We start from the raw sequence: 12,966 nt of genomic DNA, 5'->3' as shown, positions 1-12,966 counted from the left end.
GTTCAGGTCCAAAGAAATGAATCAGTTTAGCTGCAAATCGTATGGAATTACAGAGTGATTTGGGAGTATCCAATGTGTATACAAAGTCCTCCCAAGCTTTTTAGTCCCTCCATCAAGGTATCATGCAAATGCCACCTATTTTTACCTCTGCCTGCTACGGCAACAATGGCAACTTCTTATTAATTGACAACTCTTAGCCACAGTAAGATGTCTGCATAAGTACAGAATGGAAAAATGGGCTTGTATTAAAATGCAGCTGTTAAATATGGCAGTACAGCTTTAGAAGCAAGAGTCACGTAGAAAGTATCAACATCTTCAGTGTTTATTCACAAAGAAATGGTACCATTTGGCGGAAGAGCAAATGCTCTTTGAAACTGTGTTGTTCATTCTGCAAGGATTGTACAGTTGAGGGATTACTAGTCTTGGAATTGCTCCCTGTGGATGAGAGGTCTGTTCCCAGACCTGAAACTATTTTCGCTTTAACAGAATAAGGGCTCCCTTGAGATGTTTGGACTTATGGTTCTTAAGTTCGGAAAAGGGTGAGTTACCCTTTGGATATAACAGTGCTAGGTTAATTGATATTTCTAATGAGGAGTACAGTTATCCTGATGCAACATTCCATTTCTACTCCATCAAGTGTTGAAGACTTAATGCAAACATTACACGCATGCTTTCCTTTGTTAAAAAGGTGTACCACAGCGCTGAATTTGCCCTTTGCTGCAAGGAGGCTGTTCACTGAAAAAGGAGTGGAACTCTTTGTTTTGAAAGACTTGGAGAAGGATCAGCTGGTAAGAAAAATAAAAAAAAAATGTATTTGCCAATACTTTCTTCAAAAAATATTTTTCCAATAAAATTAGTATGGTTTAAATTTCCTGTCTTTCATTCAATCCATGTATTGGAATATTTAGGCTTACTTCCTTCTGTTTGGTTCCCATCATTTGGGCACAATTACCGGCAAACAAGTCAGCAAAATCTAGTTATATTATGCCAGCAGATGGCCATTAGAATGGATTTTTAAAATAACAACTAGTTTTCTATATTAAATCAAAATCAGGTCAGAAGGGTTACAGAATAATCTGGCATAGAACTGCAGTAAGGAATTAGCTGGTGCAAGGATCTGTGCTGTTGTTTAACTTTAGGTAATGTAATGGATCTCAGGTCGTGGTTTGGAACCTTTAATGAAGTAAAAGGGATGCTTATACAGGTCTACCTGTACTATTTTTATACTTTTTTTTCTTGATATCCATTCCAGTTGTGGGACTCAGCCGGCAGAACTGGTAGCTAATTTTTTGTTGCTCAGGCCCAGAATGCACTTCTGGAAGCGGCATCCACGCAGAGAACCGGTTGTTCACATATTTGAATCCCACCACTGACCCATTCCATGGTTGCCTCAGTACCTCAGCAAATTTATTTCAGTATTTATTGTATTAAAATTTAGCTCAGGCACTGTTATACTATTACCCACAAATTCATAGTTTTTATTGACTATAACCCTTAACAAAAAAAAGAAAAGAAAAATGAATTATCTGTCCCTGTATTTATTTTGTCACTTGTTACTTCAGAGATTTATACTATGGTTTCATGTATTTTCTTGTATTTTAATGCAAATAAAGTTTTGCTGATCTGTATACTGTCTGGGAAATTTATTTTACTTTTTGCTGAGGAGTTGGAATAATGTTTTGCAAATTTCTGTTCAGGAAGGCAAACTTATTTTTCATTTTCACTTGCATTATGCTCAACTACTAGTAGACTTTCCATGTGGATCTTCTGCAGAAGACTTATAGACTATTTAGCTTTAAAGTATTGTCAATACAGTAAGATAATTGTGGCAAGCCTGGCCTTTTAGTAAGAACTTGGGCTTGTGTTAAATAATTTACAGGATAATTTTGGGAAAGGCACTATTGCATATTATTGCATTAATAAGAATGTTTGTTACTATGTTATAAAAATACAATTATATATTCTGTAGAAATACATATTGAATCTGTGAGCAGATTTGAATTCATGCATCAGAAAAGAAAATGCATGAATTTATTTTTAAAAATGAAATGTGAATGTGAACCACATTTAGTTCTCATTTTTTAAAAACAGCTTTACATATCATGTGGAGAGCAATGGATTGATCCGCAGTGGACTACAGCTCAGCACAAGAAACGTCTCCAATGTAATAATTTAGCATCTGATATAATGGCTATGCGTGCATACTGTGTCATGAGGAACCCAAAAAGTGAGCACATTACTTTCTATGCTTTGTTAAAAAGACTGTATATAATGACAGCTAGCTAATATTAGGCATTTATCACCTGAATGGAAATCATTGGCTGACCCCTTTGTCCCATGTTGGGTTTCATATGAGTCATGCTTGGAATCAGGGAATTATAATGTCAAAGAATAATGCATTATGCAAGTCCACCAGAAAACATGAGGAATTTAAACGTTTTCCCCCCATCACACTATAAAAAGAGAACAGACAGATCAATGGATCTGGTAGCATATATTCGCAGTAAATGGAAAGAAAGTTGTGCTTTGGAGTACACACAGTCTCCTTCAATTTGTCCAAAAATAACCTGGTATCCCATGACTCTTGTTCCAGGCTTTTCACTGACTCTTTCCTTATTGGCCAGGTAGGCACTGTCAGTGAGATATGGTCCATGCTTCCAGATTCTGTTATGGAAAGCCTTACTTTTTAAATTACTTTTTCATTGCTGATTTTTTTTCCCATCTAACAGCTAAGTAAACAAGATAGCAAACTCAATGGTGTTTTCATGACCCACTTGATTAGATGGAATTAGAATAATCCTTTTGAAAACTGGGTCTGTTTTAGGCAAAATATAACTTCCATGGAAATTAGATCAATAGTTCAGTTTACAATACTCCCTTTTTTGGTATTCAGTGATCCAGGAAATAGGTGTGGGTGTTTATAGGTTAAAGGTTTAAAAATGTTCTTTATTTTTTGCTGGAAATCTGATTTTAGATTACATTTTTATAAATTATTTATGATAGAAAACTCATCTGTAACTTGTTTTAAATAAGTTTGAATTCATTTTCCAGATTTTGTTTTGCAAGCCAAGAATGACATTGTTGTTGGTGCTAAACTTTCTGTTGCAAGAGCTTTAGTGGAATTTGAAGAAAAAAAAGGTGTCGAAGAGCCAGAGAAAGAAAAATGTGAAAAAAGCATTGAAAAAATAAAAGATGACACAGATAAATATCTGTAAGTGGTCCAAAGTAATACCTTCAATTTTTTTTTTTACAAGATTTCAGAAACTGTTTACGTTGCCTTCTTCCTGGGGCTGAGAAAAAGTGACTAACCCAAAATTATCCAGCTGGCTTGGTGCCTCAGCAGGAGTAAAATTCATGGTCTTGACTCCTTAACCATTACACCAAACTGGCCCTCATAATAGTGAACAGCTCTACTAAATATAATCAAGACATATGAAATCAAGGTGTTCTTTCTTCCTCTAATCAAGCTGACTGGGAAAAAGAATTAGAATGCACAGAATCACAATACACAATACACCTCATGTGTCCTCACATGATGCATTATTAATCTGTGGAATTCACAGTGATGGCCACCAACTTGCATAGCTCTAAAATGGATGAGATAAATTAATCAAGAATAGGTTTATTGATTACTATTAGCCTTGACGTTCTGGGTTGAATACAGCATTAGTATACCTCTGAATACCAGAGAACAATAGCAGAAGAGGGGTGTATGTCTATTTCCTGCCTGCTGAGACCCCAGAGGCATCTGGTTAGCCATGTAAGAAACAAATTTCTGGTTTAAGATGGGCTATTATGTTCTTAATGGGATTTTAAATAGCCTCACCTCAGCACTGTTCAATGTTACAAATTATCTCCCACTTATATTTAGCACCCACATTTTTTTTTTTAAAAAAAGTAAGATCGCTCAAAGTCAAAAGCCACCAGTGGAAGTAGAATAGCTTTAACTAAAATAAAAATAAATGGAATGGCTTGAACTTCTAGATCTGCCTGCTGGAAGGTTTTCTGAGGGAAAAGACATGTCATTTTTATGTGCTGAGAGAATATTTTCTTAGAAGGCAAGCGTATCTGTTGTGTTGACTGTGTATTTTCATATTCAGAGATATATCCTGATGCAACAGTATACGATCTGCTGTTTCACTTTCTTGTAATTTTCTGTAAAACAGTTTTGTGATGCATTCTGTTAGGAACTAGTATATCTCTTACCACATAAATTAGAAACATTTTGTTCTTTATTCAACATTGAAATTATCTTCTTTTTCAAATGATATTTGTATTTTATAGATTGCACATAAATATAAATGCTCCATGTATTCATTTTTATTATGACTCCATGAGAGAAATGCACTTTATATGATGAAACTTTTGTTGTTCATGATTGGTACAATCTGTTTGGCCAAAGTTCACAAAGAGAATGAAAGCCGGAATGTATATGCATTTTGAAGAATGATTGATTAACTTACCAGCACCTCCTTGCCCACTTTCTGTTATTGTTTGTGCACCGCCACAGTGGAAGAATGCTGAAAGTGGAAAGTAGAATACTAATGAAAATACCAGTATATTGATATATTGCATTAATTCTATTGCACAATAGATGGCACTGTTGTTTTCTAAAATATTAAAAAAGTTCCCCAGTATTAGAAACAATCCTTCTAGAAATGCTATGCCATTTCTAACTTATAGAGAGTATTTGCTATCTTAGATATATTAATACCAGGTCTATATATAATACTTCACTGAAGATGAACTATTCATTTTGGTGTCAATAGTATATAACATATTATCTTGATCTAATAATTCTAATCTAATCTAATAAAATTCGACCTTCGTGTGTGTGTGTGTGTGTGTGTGTGTGTGTGTGTGTGTGTGTGTGTGTATACTGCTTTAACATACTCTATTGGGATGCTTTTAAAAACAACTTGGAAGCTGCAAATAGTCCAGAGTGCAGCTAACAGTGTAAACATTAAAACCTGGCCTTGGGAGCACATTATACTTGTACTAGAGGTCCTGCATTGGCTATCAATAAGATACTGTACACAAGTTAAAAGTGCTAATTCTAACCTATAAACCCTTCTATGGCTTGGCACCAGTTATCTTCAGGCTGCACTTGCCGCCTAGAATAGGCCCAGTTTACATAATTTTGGGGGGAGAAACAGCTTGGGAGACGAGGGGGTCAAGGCCAGGAAACACTGCTTGTGGGTGGCCCTTTGGAATGTCCTCCCAGTTGAAATTAGATTCTTCCTCATTCTTCCTTCCTCACTGCTTTCTGCAATCAGCTTATTATCAAGAACTGTTGCTATTTTTTTTTGTTGCCTTTTTGCAATCTCAGCTATCATTCCAAGAGGGTTATTCTGGAACAGATTTTGGAGCTCATAAGTAGATGTAGGGGAAGGAAGAATGAATAAAGATGTCCTTCCACATTTCATACAACTCCATATCCAATCAATGAAACAAACACAAGACAAAAGAAGTCGGATGTGGCTTTTGGAATATTATTTCCATAATAAGGTTTCACTGTTTTTTCCCCCAAACTGTCCCAACCTTTGGAAGGTTGAACACATTCAATTAAATTTCAACAGAAGAAAAGTTGGGTGTTTAAATATATAGATTGCAACTCTGTGAATAATACCACTATAGCTAAGTTGAATACTGTACTGCCTTGTTGGCCAAAACTCCATATCCTAGTATTTGAGGGGAAAAAAACATTATAGCATATTGAAGACATCAAGTAATTTGCAGATCTAATGATATTCAGATCACCCCTCTCTAATTTATTTTTGTGGAGCAAAAAAATTATGACTGTACAGAAAGGTATTTGGGGACAAGTAAGAACATGCTATTTCTGAATAGTGGCATCTGGGATTGATTTATTACAATTAGATTAATTTATTCATGCTTTTAATACAGTAATCTGCCTCCAAAAATGAAGGAGCATTTAATTGCAGAAATAAACCAATTATGTGTTTTAACATTACGGTTTTGAATGTTGTATTTTAAATTCTGGTTTTAGTTCTCTTATGGAGACCTTGGTGCTCTCTGAGTTTCGTTGCTTGCAGACCTTTCATTGCTTAACTAGGTGACATCATTAGTGCTAGTGAGGGTGGGATTTGCTGCTTAATTATCTTCATTAACTTGCAGAGCCACTTTGTTTTTTAAATAGACAATTAAAGATTTAAATCTTTTATATTAATATATTTATACTTAATATGTTTAATATAATAAATATTTAAATATTAAGTGTTTTAAATCAAGAATAAAATTTTATTAATACATAATTAATACATTAGAGCAGGGCTTTTTTTCTCATAGAACACCCAGAATGGAGTTCCGGCACCTTTTTTGGATGGAACCTTGTAGAGTGGGCAAGGCAGGTTGTATGACGTGTGTGAGTTCCGGCACCTTTTTTTTTTTAAGAAAAAAAGCACTGCATTAGAGATATGCTTATAACAGTGGTGGCGAACCTATGGCATGGGTGCCAGAGGCGGCACTCAGAGCCCTCTCTATGGGCACGCGCACCATCGCCCCAGTCCTAGGCCTTCAGCTGGATTTTATAAAACCTTTTCGCTTTAGGCCTCTGCCGCCATGTGGAAAAAAAAAGGTTCAATCAATCAGTCAATTTCAACTTCTTGCGGGGAAAAAAAAAGATCTTGCAAAGTTGGAACTGATTGATTGAACTTTTTAGTCCCACCCAGTCTGCCGTTACCACTGCAGCCACGCCCACCCAATGGGCCACACCCCCCCAATTGGCCACATCCAGCCAATGGTCCACACCCACCCAGCACCTGATGATGCATAAGTGGGTTTTGGGTTGCAGTTTGGGCACTCGGTCTCTAAAAGGTTCGCCATCACTGGCTTATAATATATTTCATACACATATGCCCATACATTTAACAATGCATAACTTCCAAAAGAAAAGTTCCATAGTGTATTTCTAGTTGTCATAGTTCAGGGGTGTTAAACTCGCCATGTCACGTGACATGTCACGACGTATAGCGACTTTTCCCCCTTGCCGGACCTGGGGTGGGCGCGGCTTCCATGTGACGCATTCAGCCCGTGGGCTGGCAGTTTGACACCCCTGGCATAGTTGATATAGCTTATAATTAATATTAAAAAAACATTTTGTGCTACAAGAAACATCCCACTTTCTAGCTATTCTCAGGGAGCCTACCCCCTAGCACATCCCAGTTTTTTTATTTGTGTTTGGATTTGTGCAAAATATGCTTTCCCCTACTTGTCTAAAGGCTGATTCTGTTCGTTCAAGCAATATACAGGAATAAATCTTGACTATTACACTGTTTTAGATCTGTTATCCAAATCACATTGGCCATTGTCTCCCATGGAGTTTATTATGTCATTCATTTCAATGAATTTAAGGCATGTAATTAAATATTTCAGTCCAAGGATTTATGAAACTCAAATTCTTATTAATAGTAGAATAAACAGTGTAACACTTTAAGGTGGTATGCTCTTTTGGAAACTCAGTTTTAATCAATGGCTCAAATCTCTGAAACAAATCACTGGTAATAAGTGAGCCTTGGTGGGCCTCTATCTTTCCAGAAATTCACACATACGGTCCCATCTTAAAACAGAAGCATATCATAGGTCTAAAAAATATGCGTGGCAGCAAATTTCCTATGATTTTGATGAGGACTACAACATTCAGAAAGAAAAAGCTGAGCAGTTTTTTGAAGATGCAGAGTTATATAAAAAATACAGGTCAGTTATTTATACTTGCATATAGTGAATTAATTTTATTCCTTTTATATCTTTTTATTATTACATTCTAAAAATTACACATAATACAATTATAAGGATACCATCTTTTAATAAGAGGGCATCAACTAAAAGAGTGTTTCTGATATAATTGTCCTTGTATCAAACCTGTTCAGATTATATTGAAGCAAAACTGTGTTCTAGGTTGATAATAATTTACTTAAAATTATAATGTCAGTTTGAAAATTAAATGCTTATTATAATGATTTCAGCTCTACAGGTAGTCCTTGACTTACAACCATTATTTAGTCAACATTCGAAGTTACAACGGCACTGGAAAAAGTGACTTATGACCAGTTTTCACACTTATAACCATTACAGAAACCCCAAGGTCACATGATCAAAATTTGAGCACTTGGCAACTGGCATGTATTTATGAGAATTGCACTATCCTGGGTCATAACAGTACCATTTGTAACCTTCTCAGCTGGCCTCTGATACAGCAAAGTCGATGTGGGAAGCCAGATTCACTTACTGACTACCTCATTTACTTAACAACTTAACAACTGCAGCAAAAAGATCATAAAATGGGGCAAAACTCACTTAACAACTGCCTTGGTTAGCAACGTAAATTTTAAGCTCAATTGTGGTCATAGGTTGAGGACTACTTGTACTCTGATGCAATTCTGTTTCAAAACTAAATCTTAATAAACAGTTAAGACATTCACTACATAATTAGAAATAGCTGAAAGTCTAGCACTTTATTCTACCATTACTCTGAGCAGATATTTACTAACCTCACAGATGACACTAAGTCAAATCTGAACACTTGAATTATTAGAATGCTGAGATACTGTAGAGATTAGTCCTTATATTTCTGGCAAGTGTTAAATCCAGCAAAAGAGAAAAACCCATCTCTCAACCCACTCCCTGTTTACTAAATGCAATGAGCAAGGGAATCAGTTTTATCTTTTTTTGAAGGTATCTCTGCAGGTATCTCAACTTCAGAGTCTTAATAATTAATAAGGTTCTGATGCGACTATGAAAAAGTGGACTTTGTAATATCTCAAAATGAAAAAAGCTCCTAAGATATAGTCCTGTAAAAGACAATAAGGAAAACAAAATTGCATAAAAATCTAATAATTATCTAAAGGAAGGATTAATATGTAATGTGATATAACCTCTTTAGAGTTCCATTATTTCATATTTCACAAGAGTTTGAGGAGGTCGTCTTTATTTTTTTGCCAGCTCACTGTCACATATCTTAGAGTTTTATTTACTTTTTTCTCAGTATAGTGTACTAGTGTAATTATTTTAAAAATCAATGCAAGCTACAAAGATTTTGCGCCTGTATCCAGATGTCTTTGTTTGTTGGCACATTTCATATATAGTAAATATGGTGGAACATAATATTACCCCCAGAAAGGTGGCATTTACTCCTGCCAGCTGTACATAAAACTGTTTTATAAGATTCAGTAAATTTATGCCTTTCTCAGGATCATATAGTTGGAAAGAGCCATTTGGATCATTCAGCTTGATGCAGAAATCCAAATTATAAAGAGATTTAGTCTGTCTCATTTTAGGCTTTTCATTCCACATCTTCATATAACCACCTATCCAGTTTTTCCCAACATCTGTGCCCAGTTCCTTTGAATTCTGACTCAGTTTTGATTTCATACATTTGCTGCTGTTAGCATATAATGTAGTATGCATGAGACATTCATTTTTGTTGGTCTTAGGCATCAGCCAAAATTGGCTGAAGAATTCCAGAAAGACCATCATCAACACTTCGAATTTAAAAATGGGAAGATCATCAATTGCAGTTTTCAAAATCTTGTACTGGGTGTGGAGAATACTGATCTTCATTCTGGTACTGAAGTGGTTTTGTTGGAAAAGAAGTGTGATGATGTCAAGCAACATTGGATATGGAAAGAGGAAAGCAGGTATATTTCTATGTATTAGAAATGAGATGGAACATCCAGCCTTACAGCATCCCCAGAAATACCTTCAGTCACATTTTCCATTTGACTTATTCTTGAGTAATACTCGTTGCATGTTTCTTCTTCAGTTTAATTCTGATGTCATCAGAAGTCTCTCAAAATGAAAGCTCAGATAAATGGATTTTAAAAAGCCACAATTATAATCAATAGTTGCCAAAGTCTCACATTTTCATTTTAAATAACTACTTTTTTGTCATAATTTTGGCAAAACCTCCTATTTACCTATACTATATTAATATACAGTTAGATATCTAGAATGACCATACATTTTTCCTTCTGTATCCTTCTGTCCAATGTCTGTCCTTTTCCTGTTGTCCCCTTGCATCGTTACAGATTAGGGACAAAGACTCCATTATGCTATTGTCATCCCTTCACTAATCTCTCTGGCAGATACAATAGATAGAATATAAACCTCCTGAGATGTATACAAAACATCCTGTGATAAAATGAAAATAAATTTATCTGTCATGATTTTAAAACATAATACTTCATTACTTCAGACTCAGACTTTTGTTGCTAGGTCCTTACATCTTGCAATTGATCCAGATCTAGTGCTCGCAGTATCAATGCCCACTGTACTGAATGGATGTCCAAAATTTCCACTGGAAATACAAGAGTGTCCTATTATCCTTCAGGTTAGTAGCATTACTATATATTGTCATCAAATATAGCAAATTATTATTTTAAATCCACAAGTTGCAATTCTATATCAACTATCTGTAAAAATAAAAATATTCCTATATTCTTATAATTCAGTAGCTGAGTTAAGCAACTTTGTCTCCCCCAGATGTTTTGCATTACAAAGTTACTAAACATAAAAATACCTGTTGCCTAAGTTGTTTACTTCTCTAATAAAGAGCATGTTTAATTATTCACATTACTCTGAGCTCAAATGAGAAATTAGTTTTAGTTTTCTTTTAACATTGTTATGAAGTCTTTGTATCCCTGCGGATTAGCTTCTATAACTTCAACTTGCTATCAAGTTGGAGCTCCAGATTGAGGCATGTGGCACCCCCCTCCCCAGCCTCCATTTCACCATCAGAGGCCTTCAGGAAAGGTCTCTGCAGCCAAGAACCGAGCTCTGGATTGATGCTATGGAGGCTGGGGGGGGGTGCTGTGCATGTCAATCCGGAGCTCGATTCTCGGCTGCAGAGGTCTTTCGTGAAGGCCTCTGATGGCAAAATGGAGGCTAGGGGTGATCAGCCACAGAACAAGTGGGCTGGCTGGGCAGGACTGTGAGGTGAGACAGGGGAAAAGACATCCCCCGAAAGTAAGACCTGGTGCCTCTTTTGGAGGCAAAAAAAAAAAAAAAAGACCAGATCTCATTTTCGGAGAAATGCAGTAGCAACACAGAATGAACAAAATACATTCAATGTGTTATCAGATATCTGTAGAGGTTAAAAATTTCCAAAGTCTAGACTCATTGTGTAATCTATTGAAGTGGTCTTTATAGTATTCACTAGATATAACTACTGTATATCATGTTTATCTGTCTCTCATCAAAGTATACGACAAAATTCATATAAACTGACACCTAATACAGGGGTCGCCAACCCGACCCGGATCAGGCCATGCAGGTGAGCCAAACCCCATCCACACACATGTGGGATAAAGGCAGTGTGCAAACCCATGCCGGTCTCTGTTGCCCAAAAGGTTGGAGGCCACTCAGAAATGGGATTCAGATATGTGAATAACCGGTTCCCTGTGTGGATACCGCTTCTGGAAGTCCATTCTAGGCCTGGGCAACAAAAAATTAGCTACTGGTTCTGCCGAAGTGGTGTGAACTGGCTGAATCCCACCACTGAGGCCACTGATCTAATACTGGTTTCATATTCTAGTCCTGTAATTCAGTACTGATAGAGGATAAAATATAGATGGGAAGAAACATATACCTAACAGAGGTGTGTCTATGAATCACTTTTTTCTCTGCTTATCATCTCTGATACTTTAGGCTGTAGGCATAATGGATCCAGAGATGATGGAACAGTACTTGGCATGTTTTGTTTTCCCCTTTTCCTAGACATATACTACAAATTTTATTCTGAAAGTTTAGGGGATTCTTCATATAATTTTTTTAAAATATCATCTGGTTGTGATTGCTTTCTTGATGGGCTTGTTTTATGCAGAGTTTGAAGTTGATGATTTGGAGAAGTGGGAAAAAGTGATATGGCAGATGTTTTTCTTATAATTGGAGTTATTCCATGCCTGGTTCCTTAGAGCTGAAGGTTAAATAAATTGGGTTAACTGTAATTCAAATAGATGGTAGAGAGTACAGAACAGGATTTTTTTCAGTTATTAATAATGGCTTCATCGTGAGCACTCCATTTGTTTTCACTTGAGATACAAATTTAATGAATAAATGTAGTATACCAGAAAGAGAAATGAAAGAGTAATTCCATTCCACAAGTAGATTGCTGCACCAGGTAGCCCAATATAAGTAAATTGTTGCTAAAGGAGTGTCTTAGTCTTATAACACGTTGCAGAGGAATCCGTCCAGAAAGGTTTAATTAATGCTCTCTCTCTCTCTTCTAAAAACAGTGTTAGTGATCTGTTTGTTTTGTAAAATTGGTCTGCTGGGCTGGGCTTTAGAGAAATCTTAGCTTGGACCAGGATGAGTAATATATTCCTCTGTGCTAGCTGCTACCAACATCAAAAAGCAAGATACCTGGCAGCACTCATGTAGGCAATATCATTGTGTTAAATGACCCATGGTTTAATGTGTATTTCATTGTATTAGCCTTACTTTCTGGTAGTCCCAGAAGAAGAGCAATGAAAAAGCAATGGAAGATGCTGGTTTTTTTTTAGAAAAAATATTTTATTAAGAATGTTAATGACAGTAGTAAAAACTAATGGAAACTAAATTTAGAGAAAGAAAAGAGAATGAAAAAAAGAATAGAAAATATGTGAAAAAAGAAAAAGAAAGAAGAAAAAGAATATAATAATTTTTTAAAAAAGAAATATGTAATCTCTACTATAACTCATTCCTTATTTATAAGCAAATCTATAAAACATCAAATTTCAATCCTGGGGTCATCAAAAAGTCCATAAAGAGATGCCAGAATATTGCAAAAATATAAAGTCCTATTTTAACCTTGATAAACTAAACCAACATCATATTCCTTCCTTTTACTTTTAACAGTCTAAAAATCTTTAATTCAATCAAATACAGTCATAGGATTACATTTCTCTTCAGTTCTTCTTTAGCCCAAATTTCTTGAAGGTTTTAACAAGCTTCTTTTATAGATCCAATAAG

General features: G+C 35.7%; 1 protein-coding gene across 1 annotated transcript in view; it reads left to right on the top strand.

Moving 5' to 3' along the window:
* The window catches only part of LOC107297124 (doublecortin domain-containing protein 1), a 52,759-nt gene that overhangs the window by 13,114 nt on the left and 26,679 nt on the right, over positions 1 to 12,966 (top strand). The window contains exons 3-9 of the mRNA XM_029286230.1: positions 689 to 788; positions 2,092 to 2,227; positions 3,052 to 3,211; positions 7,558 to 7,720; positions 8,030 to 8,049; positions 9,492 to 9,670; positions 10,134 to 10,348. Of these exons, the coding sequence (XP_029142063.1) occupies positions 689 to 788; positions 2,092 to 2,227; positions 3,052 to 3,211; positions 7,558 to 7,720; positions 8,030 to 8,049; positions 9,492 to 9,670; positions 10,134 to 10,348 (973 nt within the window). The remainder of the gene's footprint in view (positions 1 to 688; positions 789 to 2,091; positions 2,228 to 3,051; positions 3,212 to 7,557; positions 7,721 to 8,029; positions 8,050 to 9,491; positions 9,671 to 10,133; positions 10,349 to 12,966) is intronic.

Source organism: Protobothrops mucrosquamatus, unplaced genomic scaffold, assembly GCF_001527695.2.
Source record: "Protobothrops mucrosquamatus isolate PMUCROS unplaced genomic scaffold, P.Mucros_1.0 scaffold3149, whole genome shotgun sequence".
Lineage (NCBI taxonomy): Eukaryota > Metazoa > Chordata > Lepidosauria > Squamata > Viperidae > Protobothrops > Protobothrops mucrosquamatus.
The sequence above is the reverse complement of the archived record's forward strand: the minus strand, read 5'-3'. Positions and strand labels throughout refer to the sequence as shown.